The 15274-nt window shown below is 36.8% G+C and overlaps 1 protein-coding gene across 1 annotated transcript in view; it reads right to left on the bottom strand.

The window, feature by feature from the left end:
- LOC578625 (probable C-mannosyltransferase DPY19L3) overlaps positions 1 to 15274 on the bottom strand; it is a 65733-nt gene that overhangs the window by 5417 nt on the left and 45042 nt on the right. The window contains exons 7-11 of the mRNA XM_030994357.1: positions 12623 to 12757; positions 11616 to 11747; positions 9896 to 10000; positions 6005 to 6078; positions 4744 to 4902 (exon numbers count right to left, since the gene is read on the bottom strand). Of these exons, the coding sequence (XP_030850217.1) occupies positions 4744 to 4902; positions 6005 to 6078; positions 9896 to 10000; positions 11616 to 11747; positions 12623 to 12757 (605 nt within the window). The remainder of the gene's footprint in view (positions 1 to 4743; positions 4903 to 6004; positions 6079 to 9895; positions 10001 to 11615; positions 11748 to 12622; positions 12758 to 15274) is intronic.

The raw sequence follows: 15274 nt of genomic DNA, 5'->3' as shown, positions 1-15274 counted from the left end.
ATGAGAAGAAGAAAAAGAAGCAGAAAAAAAAAGAAGAGAGAAAGAAGGAGGAGAGGAGGAAGAAGGATGAGAAGAAGAAAAAGAAGCAGAAAAAAGAAGAGAGGAAGAAGGAGGAGTGGAGGAAGAAGGATGAGAAGAAGAAAAAGAAGCAGAAAAAAGAAGAGAGGAAGAAGGAGGAGAGGAAGAAGAAGGATGAGAAGAAGAAAAAGAAGCAGAAAAAAAAGAAGAGAGAAAGAAGGAGGAGAGGAAGAAGAAGGATGAGAAGAAGAAAAAGCAGAATTAGAAGAAGAAATAGAGGTGTGAAGAAAAGACGGAGAGGGTGAAGAACAAGTAAAAGAAAAAAGAAAAGAAAAAGAAGAAGAGAAAAAAAGGAGAAGTCAAAGAAAAAGTTATAGGAGGAGAAGTAGGAAAAAGAAGGAAGAGAAGGAGAAGAAGGAAAAAAAGGAAAGAGAATGAGAAGAAGAAAAAGGAGAAAAGGGATATTAGAAGGAGAGGGCAGAGGAGGAGGAGGAGTAGGAGGAGGAGGAACAAGAAGAAGATGTGATACTTTTGGCACTCTGTGACGGCTATTCCCATGAGCATCTAAGCTTCTTAGGTTTCTCAATTCAATATATATGTAAATGATAGGAATCAGCTGATGGATATATATATTCCTGTAGGACCCCATGCAACAAGGGTGACTGCACGATTAGTCATAGTCATATCAGCTCTAAAGAAATACCTTGGATACATCTAAATGATGAATTGACACTGCTTCAGTCTGAAAAACATTTATTCATCTACATCTTTGATATCTTTCCAAAACTAAAGACTAAAGACAACCCTGTATTAAAGACAAAAATATATATAAATATAAATAGTTCTAAGGTATTATTCCACTACAGATTTATTTGTCAAACATACAAACATTTTTTTCTTCAGAATAGGGCACACATGTGTTGGATTATGACAAGACTAGTATTAAGGGGTCATTTTTGTAAAAAACGATACACAAATAGCACACCACTGAATTTTTGTGTCAATCCAGTATATAAAAGACTTATCAACTGCTTTAATATTCGAGGCCTGGCTGTTGGCTCTCGGGGACGTGTACATCCTGCCATGACCCTGAGGGGTGCCTGGGTGGGCGGTGGGCCGAGGGGTCGTGGCAGGATGTGCATGCCCCTTGAGCCTATGAAATAGCCAGGCCTCTCATGGCAGTCGATATCTCTATACTATTTCCACCTAGGGCAAAACATCAATGCATTGTGATGGGTCTTTCTGACCAATCTGGTCATCTCCTATAGTGAAACCTGTGTATAAAGACCGCTCAAGGGAAACATGAAAAGTAGTCTTTATAGGCAGGTGATATTTATGTACAGGTTCCTTAAATATTAATACAGGTTTCAATGGAAAACCATATTTAAAGGGAACAAAAGAAGTAGACTTACTTCTATACAGGGGGTGTTTCATGAAGCTGTTCGTAAAGTTACGCATGACTTTACGAACGACTTGTATATGAAGTGCCAGATAGGATGCCCAAAGGTTTTTCTGATATTTCCAATAACCTCAATTAAATTATGGCAAAAATATACTTTGCATTAAAAATGTTTGTTATACCGGGTAATACGAATTTTAATCTACATCTGAACAGTTCAACTTTAGTTGATGCAGGTAATAATGATTGAGCATCCCATTTGGCTTTTCATATACCGGTACAAGTCTTTTGTAAAGTCATGCGTAACTTTACGAACAGCTTTATGAAACACCCCCCAGGTGGTCGCTAAAGCAGTTTTGACTGTATTGTGTGAATTCATCAATACTATATACAGGCCTCTATGACTAACTACTCACTCAGGTCAGTCAACTCTCTTCAGAATCTTCACTTTCTATCATACACAGTCTCTATTTTCCTTGACCCCCACTCCCCCTCCCCTTAAACCGAAATAAGGAATGGTAAAAATGTTCACATATTCAGCCAGGACTTTGATCTAGACCCATCAAGGGCACAGTACACACAGATCCCATATCTTTAAATGTGGACCCGTGATATACTGTAGCACATCATGGTAACATTCTCTATGTGCTTTATAGATATATCATTACCCTTGACATACTTAAAGCTCATCTGTACTAGTTTGGCCAGGGGAGATTAGACCTCCCTGCAAGGCCACTGGCAGGTGGTTATCTCATCAAATCAGCATTCAATTAGCATAAGAAAAAGAGGATCATGGGTGACAGGCACTGATTAGGCATTGTTTGCTATATAGAGGGCGCAAGTAGCTATAAGTAGTGCAGTGGGGCTTTAAAACTGTGTTTTAAAAGTACATCATCTCCACTCCATACAAATTATATTATATTATACTACCAGACGAATGCTAAATGTACACTGCAGGTTCATTGATCGTAATGTACATGTACATTTGTCATTAAATAGATACACATATGTTGTGTACAGGAGCAGAACAAATTCTTCTTCCTCGATGAGCAATACCCATTAACTTTATTAAAGCGTGCCTCCAACATGGCACCAGTTTTCTGACCCTCTTTATGAATCATACAAATTTATCATACCAATGAGACTTCTCGTGGTTATTGATGCATTATACAAGTCATGTAGCAACATCCCTTGGGAAACCTAGTGTGAAAAATTCAAAAGCATTTACGGAAACGACACATTGAATTATTCATGAATTGATCTTCTCATTAAATTTGCACAAGACACTTTCTATTTTTGCATACATGTAGAACATTCTCAGCTCCCAAGTATACTATAAATACATTAAGTTGGCCAGTAATGATTGGAAAACCTACATGTAGTTTGAAAAATTTAAAAGCATTTACGGAAATGAAACATTGAATTATTCATGAATAGATCTTCTCATTAAATTTGCATAAGACACTCGCTATCTTTGCATACATGTAGGGAATTCTCAGCTCCCTAGGATACTAGAAATACATGAAGTTGGTCAGAAATGATTGGAAAATTTCCATGTAGTGTGAAATTTTTTAAAGCATTTACGGAAACGACACATTGAATTATTCATGAATTGATCTTCTCATTCAATTTGCATAAGACACTTGCTATCTTTGCATACATGTAGGGCATTCTAAGCTCCCATTTACCCTGGAAATTTGGTCAGAAATGTACATCCAAGGTGTCCACGTATATGGGTATTTTTGTATTCCATGCACTTCCAAGTATATGAGAAGGCTTACTTCGGATCATCGAGTCATTGCTTCGCGTTACCCGAACTTTTGTAAAAACATGCCCCTTTATTCACAAAACGTTGGGGGTAATGTTTGTGAAATAAAGCTATCTCATCTACAAATGGTCTGGTCTAATTTACCCGATACTAAGTGAAAACCCTACGGCAAATATATGAAATGTTGCGTCCTTAACGCGAATCTATCTTCCGCTTTCGTTTCATAAAAGGTTGTGTAACGCGACCAGCGACCGGACATGATGACTCCAAGTAAGATGTATGACAAGAAAGAATATCAACAATATCAAAAGTATAATTTCCTTAATACTGACGACATCCAAGCTGTATGTGTAATGTTCTTTCAAGCGTGCCTCAATCATGGCACCAGTTTTCTGACTCTGTGCATGAGAGCTATCACGATAACGAGATTGGGGGTGGTTATGGATGCATTTAGATGATGCATATTTCATTACAGCACCCCTAGGAAAATGCAGTGTGAAAACTGTAAGAGCCTAGTAGACTGCATTTAACACGTTGAATTATTCATGAATTGATCTTCCCATTAACTTTCATGAGATGCTCCAAAGTATCCTGGTACATACAATGTCAATGTACAGGCAGCTGAGAAGGACATATAGTTCAGAGCAAGTCTCAGGTTTTTTAATAATTTCTTGTACCATATGCTAACAAGGATAGTGAACGTAAAATTTAAGTGACATCAAAAGTACAGTTTCTTTGAAACTGAGTTTTATAAAAACTACATTAACATCAATATTTCTCTCTCTTCCTCCCCCTTCTCTCTCTCCTTTTTTTACTCAATATCTTTATCTCAATTCATTACAAATTTACAATCTACCGGTGCTCTCTTCATGACCTCCTGACCCCCTCTCTCTCTTTCTCTATCTCTCACACACACACACACACACTTTCTATTTCTCTTATCTGTACTCCGTCTCTTTATTCCTCTGCGTTTCTTTCTACTTTTCTTCTCTTCACTTCATTATCCACAATCTAATCTATCCCAAAGAATAAACTTCTATTAGTACGTGTCCAATACATTACCGAGTATCATGGCATACTGAACATCATTGATGCTTTATCAGATCTAATCTGTAATTACAGTCAAACCTACTTTAGCACCACCTGTATAGAAAGGCCACTTTTTTTTGTTTCCCTTGAACATGGTTTTCTCTTTGAATCATGTACTAAAGGAACCTGTACATAAAGACCACCTGCCTATAAAGACCACTTTTCTCTCTTAAATGGTCTTTATAAACAGGTTTTACTCTACCAACAGAACCTGTACACAAAGAGGACCTGCCTATAAAGACCACTTTTCTCTCTTGAGTGGACCTTACACATGTATACAAGTTTCAATGTACATTGTGTATAATATTAATGGGGGGGGGGGGGTTCAATATAATAGAACCCTCAGGTACATGCAAGCTTTACATTGCACTTAAGATTTTATGTCATATTATTGTAAATCAACTCTAAAATTTCATATTCTTAAACTGAACATGGTTCATAAAAGACAAACAAGCAAAACAAAACTTACTTCCAGTTTTGTACAACTGCTAGGACGAGGACGGAGAGCAAGCCGAAGACGACGGCCGTGTAGAGCGGGAAGAGAAGGGTCGATGTCATGTCTCTTATTACATGGATGGGCAAGAAAGCAAAGGCACTGTGGCACTTGTACAGCAAAACATCAAAATCTCTGTAGGGGAAAGGAGGAGGAGGAAGCAGCGTGGATTAGCAAGGGATTCTAAGATCCAAAGTTCGGTATGGATACATGATTTGAAGAAGGGGGACACTGTACAGCTTTCAAGAGTTATTCAGAATTATATTCCACATACTAAGAATCTTGCTCTACGATTGGTCATAAGTAAATCATGTGATCAAATATAGTTCGCCCATCATTGATGGGAGAAGCAAAAAGTTTGTTGCCCTTTGTAGATAGTACTACTATCTACAAAGGGCAACGCACTGTTACTGAAGATAGAGGTACTATCTACAAAGGGCAACGCACTTTCACTGAAGATTATCCAAAAGCGCACTAAAATAGGCGTAATTAAGCGCGCATTACCAATGAGCGCAATTAAAGCAAACCCATGCGCGCTTTTAACTTTTAACCTTTTTGGTGTGAATTTGGTCTTTCATGTAGATGCATACACGTCCTTTTCTTGTTGTAGTTATATTGTTTTTAGATGTGGAATATAAAGCAAATAATCACCTTTTGGTTTCAGGCGATGGCAAACTATCACTTCCTCGTCGATCAGAATGTATACGCTATCTTTCCTCAGCTTCGCTTCGGAAAGATAGCTACATCCAGATCGCCTCGGAAGTGATAGTTTGTCCCATCACCTTCACCAACGGTAGTTTTTTGCTTACTATTTAGCTTCTTGTATGAATCTTCTAAAACTTTTAGTTACGTAAAAATGTACATCCTTTTAAACTTTTCCTGGCTATAAAATTTTCTCATTAGCATGAGCCTGCATTAAACAAATTCATTATTCAGGATCACACAAAACATTTCAAATTTATCAAGACATAAAATTTGCTGATGGTGCATCGTAAGATGATACAGTTAACACCTAAATTATTCATACCCTTTGTAAATTTGATGTTTTTTAAATTTTTTTAAAGTCAAGAATGAAAGGTGGAAGCGTTGAATTAGGGCCTGTGTTGAATACCTTTAGAAGTAAGCTTTGACCTATCACATTTTCAAGAAACATAAGGTGGGACAAATCAATCTTTTAACATACTGTACTTGGTAAGGATATTAATAATTTAGTTGTTAACAGTATGTGTGTACCTACCTAGCATTAGCAAGTCCAAATTTGGCAGTGATGAACTTGAAAATATGCTGATCCGCATCTAGGCCAATTAGGATCTGAAAAAAGAAAACAAAATCATTGATATGACAATCAATATATGAACATGGGATTGAAGTATATCTTAGTTTACAATAATGATGAGATGAAGCATGAGAACATTTTCAGCACAATAAAATCTGTGAAAAAGCTTAATTACGATATCTTTGTTAATAGTTCTCCAACTTCTAATGAACTTTTAAAGTTAGTTTGCATGTCTGGTACTTGCATAATCCTACTAATTTGTAGAGACAAGCAAGATTCTTTGAGTAAGGTCTTGGTTGACAATATTGAGTTTTCACACTTTTTCTGTTTTGACCTGATTCTAAAAACCAAAGCGGATGATCTGAAACAAAAATTGAATACATTGAGTACAATTTGGTCAAACACCTACAACATAAAATCAATGCTAAATGCCATGGTCAGAAAAATGGCTACCGGTAGATAGAAAAATGAAGAGAGCCATGAAATTCAAAGATAATCACACTTCTTATTTTGTGAATGTTTATTTTACAAATGGACATAAAGACAAGGACAAAAAGAGGCTAATTTCTCTTCTACACAGTACATTTATACACCCAGTAATAATCATTTTGCTGAAACTGTATATATTTGTGGATTTCAACAACAGATTGAGGTATATAGATTGTAAAATAGTTCCTGTAAAGATACTATGTCCCTTTTGCAGCCAACATCAAATTCTGTAGAACTTTGCAGGAATTATGAATATGTCATGTACTCTGTTTGTCCTATCTGTGAAATTTAAACGTTAGCAGTGTCCTAGTATTCAAATTATGCAAGGAAACCCGTTTACTTGCTTTACTTCACTGTCAGACACTACTGGGTGATTGACTGGCTGTTTTTCTTCTTTGGTAATAACATACATAAAATGAGCTGTAAAAGGTACATGAGCATTTGTCTACATCAATAACCCACTTCTTGTGGTGGCCAAAATTAAACTGATTGAATCTTTGCGCAGCATAAAACGTACAACCATTCAGTTCAATGGTCTGAAAATCAGTCTATTACTTAATGGCTCTATAGCTCTTAAGTCAATTTGACAACCAATAGTCGTTATTTTCCCACTTAAAAACATTTTCAAGCCCCCCCCCCCCTTTTTTTTAGGGAAGTTCAAAATTAGTTTTATCTTTCAAATGCTGTTGGAATTTAACCTTTTCATTTTTTTGGCCTGCAAATGGGACATAGTACCTTTAAAGCAAAGTCCAATGCCCCTTGCAGCAATTGCATGCCTGAGCTAAATGAAATTGACTAGTAGCATGCCCAGACTAATTTCCCTAGATAGTGAGGAGGTCCCACTGGGACCCTACTGTGGGTAAATCTAATTTATAACCGGTGCTGGGTGCCCCATACAGGTTGGGCTGGATGGGCAAGACCTCGTTCTCACTCCTCAAATAAGAGTGGTATTATATTGTGACCCCCTTAAATGTGTGGGTATGAACACACTTTAAAAGGTTGCTCTTATGGAAAATTGAAGGCAAAACTTTGTTAGATAGTACCATGCTGGAGTACTTCTGCTTGATAAATATGCAACCAATGCATGATAGCATTCATGTATGTAAATTTCAAGAAAATATTCAAGTTATGACCTTTCTTTTACATATTCCCAACATATTTCAGTCTTTTCATCACCTCAATGATAGGTCATTGATTTTTTTTTATCCCTTGCTATTGTTTCTCTGCTATTTCATTACAAAACCAGCAAAGTTAAGTTGTGTTCACACCCAACTGTACATGTATGACTAAAAAGAGTGCAAAAAAAGCAGCAGGATAATAAAGAGTGCCTGACCATGGAGCATAAAATGATATAAATCGGACAAAGGCACATAATAAACATGCTACATTTAAGTGTGAAGCATACTTATAAGAATCATTTTAGTTTCCTACTAAAGCGTTCATATCACTCTTCATAAGAACATTCTTATTTTATTCGAGTATGGGTCACATTGGTGAACATGTCACCCATATGTCATAAATCTTGGTCAAGAACTCTGCAAGATGGGCTAAAAAAGGGTCATTGAATTAAAGGTGAAGAAAATGGTAATGTTGTTGTCTTGGGATTACGATGATTACAAATCAGATGAGAAAAGCCTCAAAGCAATTTTCAAATAGACTGAAGATAAACCAAGTGTACAACGCGTAGCAGCAGTAGAGGGGTAGGCAGGATCGACTAGAAGCCTTTCCATATGATTTGTGAATATTCTTTAGTAGTGCATAGACACATAGTACGCAACATTTACAGAAAAGTAAAAATGGTAGAGTTCATTTCATTTGTTCTGCTATTGAAGCTCCGTGGTTTTACTGTGGAGTTGGCATTGCATTACCATACATGCCAACATTTGAAAATCAGAAATCTGTACAAATTATGCTATTTTCAAAAAAAAGAGGAACAATCCTAACTCTCCTATTCAATACTACAGACAAATTTGTACAGGAAGAGGAACACCTGCATTAAAATGATAATTATCTTCTCCCAAAAAGAGGAATGTTCCTCTTTAATCTGAACAGTTGGCATGTATGCATTACAGCAGTTAAAAGATTATGCATCTCCAATCTAAAAGTGCAACATTCTTCTAAAAAAGCAACACTTGTGTGCTTCTTCTCTTATACATATCTTTCTCTATCCATGTATCCCTCTTTCTTTCAATATTTCTTTCTCTTTCATCTATTGTTCTATTTCCCCTGACAACCATTAACTGCCCTCAATCTTTCTCTCTCTTCATGATAAACACTCCCAGAACAAGAGAGAAAAACAAAAAGGATTGAAAATAGACAATAGGGTCAACTTGTCCCTATGCACCGAGCAGCCATATATCTATCGCACATAAAGTGGTATTTGTCTCTCTCAATACGTCATGCCACACAAGTTTAATTACTGCCATGGGCACTTTTACTTCAAGCCCTGATTGATGTTTCCACTTTTTATGCTCAGTTATGCGCACTTGTGGTCATTTATTATACTTCATGGTCTATTTATTGTACAATCATTATACTGGATTCAAATATTTGTGATACGACCTCAGTCTATAGGCTTGTCCTCATCAGCTCGAGATCGCCAAAAAGCCTGCTATTTCTATTTACAAATCACGTTTTCATGAGCTCGAGACTTGACCTCTAAACTTGAAACTAGAGACCAAGAAATTAGCTCGAGATATTTTGCTCAGCGTTCGCACATAGTGCGAGTCTTCGGGCTGGTGAGAACGCACCAGACAAAAAGCAGGATAGTTTGCAAACTATCTTGACCAAATATCCCGCTTATGGCAACTTCGTGCTGATGAGGATGCAAATTAACTGGTTAATTTGCGATCGGGATAGTTCAAATAGCGGGATATTTGGCAATCTCAAGCTAATGAGGACAGGCCTAATGAAAGGCCTGAGATCAATCCATCTGAGTAATATTTCAGTTTATACTTTCTCAAGTAAATGCTTTTGAGGCTTTAAATTGACTGAGTTATCAGGTACAAAGTATTTATAATTCATAAATTTATAATTATATTTATAATATTGTGTACCACTCATTATAAATTTCCATGGAAAATAATAAAAATAATAAACACTAAAAACACTATTTCCTTGACATTTTTCCCCAATCCCAGCTATGGCTATTAACTTCATACAAATATCAGGTACCAGTATACTAACAAATCTTTGATGTGGTCAGTAACCTTTGGGCTTGTCCAGGTATTTTGAGTTCCAATGAGAGAACAAAGCTGTATATTTAGTTCTGAAGTTAACCATGCACATCATCTTCAAGTCTTAATGCCATATATACCACAATTAGCTAAAATCATTATTGCAATAAGAAATGGGTTATATTACCTTAATTGCAAAGTTGAGGATAAACATTCCTGCACATGTGAAGACCAATCTTGCAATCAATTTGAGGAGTTGACCTGAGATGCTTGTAACCGCCAGTCTCTCAGCCTGGATGTAAACACAGGGATGAAATGGAAACATATACAGTTAGTAACTAAATTATTCATACCCTTACCAAGTTTTGAAATTGTATAAGTATGTAAAAAGTTGGTTTGCCCCAATTATATTTTGTGAGAATGTGACGAATTAAAGCTTATATATCTGTAAGAATACGACAAAGGCCCTGATTCAACCAGTCTACCTTTCATTCTCGAGTTACAAAAACACCAACAACATCAAATTCAGTTGGTAACTTTCTGTGATTGAAAGAGATGCACCACATATGTGATGTACTGTACTTGAGAGAGAGGGGGGGGGGGGGAGAGAGAGAGAGAGAGAGAGAGAAAGAGAAAAGGAGAGAAAGAGAAAAGGAGTGAAAAAAGGGAGAGAAAAAGAGTAAGCAGGAAGAGTGAGAAAGAAATGAAGGGGAGAGAGAACAAGAGATTAAGAGAGGTGAACAGAAAGAACAAAATGAGAGAGAAAATAGATGGAAAGCCTACAGAAAGGTAAAGAGAAGAGAAAAAAAAAAGAAAGGGAGGAGAGAAAGTGAGAGAGGGGATAGAGAGGAACAGAATTTAAAAGAAAGTTAGAGAAAATGGAAGAGGGGAGAGAGAGAGAGAGAGAGAAAGAGCGGGGGGGGGGGGGGGGGGTCGGCTAAAGAAACACAAAATAAACAAAATTCTTTGTGTCTTGAATACACCACTGCATCAATACTGTTCTTGAATATAAATCCTAATTCATCAAAATTAATGTCTCTCTCTGTCAATTTATCAGAATGAAGCCTTTTGATTTATTCAATCAACCTTTGCCATTCTGAATACTATCAATAGTTTTATCCAAGGTTACGTGTAATGGTACCAATCAATCACATACATGTAAAATGACAAAAGAAAGAAAGAAAGAATGACAAAAGAATTACATTGAATAATCAAATAACGAGTATAAATCAATTAGAGACAGAAGTATGATCGTGCAAGAGCTAAAGAAGCCTAGTTTATTGACTTCATCATTTATTCAAGCAAGTTTGTACAGCTAACATAGATAGATATGATGAAGTACAGTCAAATTCAATAAATGGTTTGTTATGAGTTTGAGGGTATTACTATTAAAAAGGAAAGAAACATGAATACATTCATATTTTGTTGCAAACATTTAATAAGAACACCAATGAGCAAGATTTATTTATGTTGAGTTGTCCAGATTTTTCATCAAAGTTTGAGCTCATATGAAACCTAAATTTTCTAGAGTGCTAATAGTAAACAAAACTCTTTCCCTATCAGTACTCAACTTTATTTTTACACACATCTAACTTGTTTGTCCTTCAATACAGTATAATCTTAAAGTGTAATAATATAATAATGATAACGTTTTATTTACCCAGGGTAGCCACTTCAGTGATGAAACTGCTCTTCTAGCGGGCCCTGCAAACATAATATGTTATTACTACCCTTCTCCAATTTTATGTGCTGAGCACCTATAGCTAGAAGGCAGAAGGTCCCATTGTTGTAAATCTTTGGTATGACTCGGCCGGGGTTCGAACCCACGACCTCCCGTTCATGAGGCGGACGCTCTAACCACTGAACCACCATGCCTGTTCATTACAAATAAATGCTAGGACACTTACTTGCAACCTGAAGTCTATGAGTGCCATGACCACAAAGCTGAGTGCAAGAGAACCTAGTAACATCTTGTTGAAGAACTGCAAGATAAATACTGCTAGGATGGATGCCACACAAATATTGAAGAGGTATTTGACCTGTGAGAAGAAAAAAGAAAGAATAAAGAACAAACAATGCTAAAAAGGGATGTAGAGGTTAATGACCCCTGAATACTCTCAGTCATACTGACAAGCCTGACACCAGGGCCTGTTTCACAAAACTTGTCATCCATAACAATTTACAATAACTGTTATAAGCTACTGAAATTGTGGCATTTGATTGGCTGAGAGCACATTTGTAATTAGCAATTCAGCATTTGTTATTGATAACAAATGTTATGAAACAGGGCCCAGACCTTCATTGTACAATAGACAGAGACAAAAAATGACATTTGAAAGTCAAAGATCTTGTCACATATAAGTCAGTTTGGACTTGGTTTGGCTGTATGACTGTGTTATAACACTTGTTCCATGACTTGGCCGCATATTATAAAGAGTTATGATTGATCTTAAGTTTGATCAGTACACGATGGGCCATAGACTTACGCTCAATATTAACTTTACGATCAATCAAAAGGCTTTATAATACATGGCCCGAAGATATATAGCAGAACTCCTTTGTTTCAGACACGTACCTTCTAAATGGACAATCATCATATTGTGAAGTCTGGGGAATACACTTTCCAATTCACCCTTGAGATGCTGGATGAAATCATCATTCTGTTTCCACTTTCGCCAACTCCCCCCCCCCCCCCCCCCCCCCTTCTCCCCTCCATGGTAAAAAATAAACCCATGGATTGAGTCATCTGATCGAATGCACGTGAACTTCATGGAAATCTGGGGGGCGTTTCACAAATTTTTTTTGTTATAAGCTACTGAAATCCTTGATTTTGATTGGTTATCAACAGATTTGTCACTGATTTTTGTCATTTGTCACTGAGAAAAGGCTTTGTGAAACGGGTCCCTGGTCTTACCTTTTTGATGGGTATGACTCCGGTAATTGCTCCTAGATACAGAGCCATGGCTTGTAGTAGCAGGATGAACTGAGCAAACTGCCATGTCAACACAAACAGAAACGTGGTGGCAGCGATCAAGCCAAGACATACCATCTGGAACACAAAAAGGGTAAAAAATACATCAAGGCATAATATTTCAATGGAAATTTAATTTGAATTGTAAAGACTTTCAAGAAAATAAATGGCCTTGTCAAATCCCCTTTTGGAATGTGCGAACACAACAATAATTACATCATCAAAACGTTATCTTTATGGGATGTACAATATTGCTTGAAAGAAAGAAGAACACCAAGACCCCGTTCTCATTCACTTCGTTGGAGCGGACTAACTAAGAACCGTTCTTCAGGAGCAGTTCTTAGGTGAGTGAGAACGGTCAAAGTAGTCCAGGAAGTGGACTTTTGGACCGCTCCAGAAGACCACCTCGGGAGGTGGTCTTGAGGAACGGGTCTTATTAAGAGCGGTTTGGACCGCTCTAACGTGCAATGTGAACGGAAGCGTACTTTGACCGGAAGTGAGCTAGTGACGTTCCGTGCGAAACATGTAGTACGGTACATACGGTTTGTATTCCGCGCGCGAAAAAATTGACCTGCTGACCTGAGCTGCCAAAGCAACAAGACCACTTTGACTCGTGGAGCGGTTTGAGCCATAAAAAACTGCTCGGAGTGTGAACGCTCGCAAACCGTTCTTCAAGACCCGTTCCTCTGGAGCGGTCTAACTAAGACCACTTTCAAAGTGAGTGAGAACGGGGTCCAAGTCACACCAAAGTCTATGGAATAATACATGCAGTCACGTGTGACACAGTGTGAGAGTGTCTACTTTATTTCAAGAAATACTGTACAATAGGACACTAAAATTTGCCTTGAATTGATTTCTCAAAAGTCTTTGCGTTTGTAGAAAAGGGTAAACATGACTTTCGTAAAGGATGTTTGAGATTGGATCAAGTGTCATTATGTGCATGAAATGATAGCAAATTGAGCGAGTGGTTGAATGCCTTTAATAAATATGATTGATTCACAACTGAAAACAAAATTTGTGAAACAGGTTTTTCTCTGAAAATTGCTGCTCTTTACAAATTTGTGAACATTTCTGGTTTTAGAGGATAAATATAACACTGTGTCAATATAGAATAGACAGTGGAAATTCATTTATATGTTGCTATTAAATCAATCTACTCTATAATGAGCACCAATTTTTTTTAAAATTGAGTATCTTTTCTACATGAAAATGAACACAGACCAAGTTTTATAGAAACAGTTTGTAATTCGTCACCGGTTTTATGAACCGGCGAACCCGTCATATATACCAATGAAAGGATTCATCTGTTCATAATAATGACTACGAATCATTAGCATTATCGGTGATTCAAGTCCTGACCTTAAATGAATGGCCATGGATGCTTAATTTTCTACCACTGCAGGCTTATGTTAACATTTAATGTACTGTGACAGGGCCATCCCATCGTATAATCATTACTTTCTATTTCTGCCGACCGACCGACCGAGTGAGCTCATCTGTTTAATGGGCTTGTGTAGGCCATTAGACATTCATCGAGTCATACTTCCAAATGGGATGTGGGGTAGGCTTTCACAGTAATTAGCTCTTATTATGACTGCAGGCAAACCCAATCAGATTTACAGTTCCAGACTTCTCTGGATGACGGAAAATGAGAAGCATATGGTCTTTCATTTTGCTAAGTACTACATGTACCTATTTTATAGAAACTCAAGAAATTAGATACGTCATATTCTTTTCAGAAAGAAACAAACTTCTTGTCTCAACTTCCTCAAGCACCAAAAAAAATACAAATTTGTATTACGCTACACTCTAAATGATAACTCGCATCTGATTCAATATTATTTTTCACACTCAAATATTGTCTCCAACAAAAAAAACAATTTTTTGTGATTTTTTGTTAATAGACTTCTCTGTCTGATGAGAAATGAAGTGTTTCTGTACAAAATAATTAAGTACAAAATATTTTTTGTATTGTACTTTGAAACACTCTACAGAGTAACCACAAAATGGCAAAAATGCAATGTCTCTGATTATTTTTAAAGGTACTATGTCCCATTTGCAGGCCAAAAAAATGAAAAAGTTAAATTCCAACTGCATTTGAAAGATAATACTAATTTAGAACTTCCCTAAAAAAGGTGGGGCTTGAAAATGTCTTGAAGTGGGAAAATAACAACTATTAGTTGTCAAATCGACTTTAGGGCTATAGAGCCCAAAAGTAATAGTCTTGATTTTCAGACAATTGTACCGAATGGTCATATGCGTTTTATGCTGCGCAAAGATTTAAAGGTACTATGTCCCTTTTGCAGCCAACCTCAAATTCTGTAGAACTTTGCAGGAATTATGAATATGTCATGTATATGTCCTATCTGTGAAATTTAAACGTTAGCAGTGTCCTAATATTCGAATTATGCAAGGAAACCTGTTTACTTGCTAGACTTCACTGTCAGACACTGTGAGTGACTGACTGGCTTTTTTTCTTCTTTGGTAATAACATACATGAAAAAAGTTGTAAAGGGTACATGAGCATTTGTTTACATCAATAACCCACTTCTTGTGATGGCCAAGATTAAACTGATTGAATCTTTGCGCAGCATA

The sequence above is a fragment of the Strongylocentrotus purpuratus genome, unplaced genomic scaffold, assembly GCF_000002235.5.
Source record: "Strongylocentrotus purpuratus isolate Spur 01 unplaced genomic scaffold, Spur_5.0 spur5_scaffold_21, whole genome shotgun sequence".
Lineage (NCBI taxonomy): Eukaryota > Metazoa > Echinodermata > Echinoidea > Camarodonta > Strongylocentrotidae > Strongylocentrotus > Strongylocentrotus purpuratus.
This window is presented reverse-complemented; position numbering and strand designations above follow the sequence as displayed.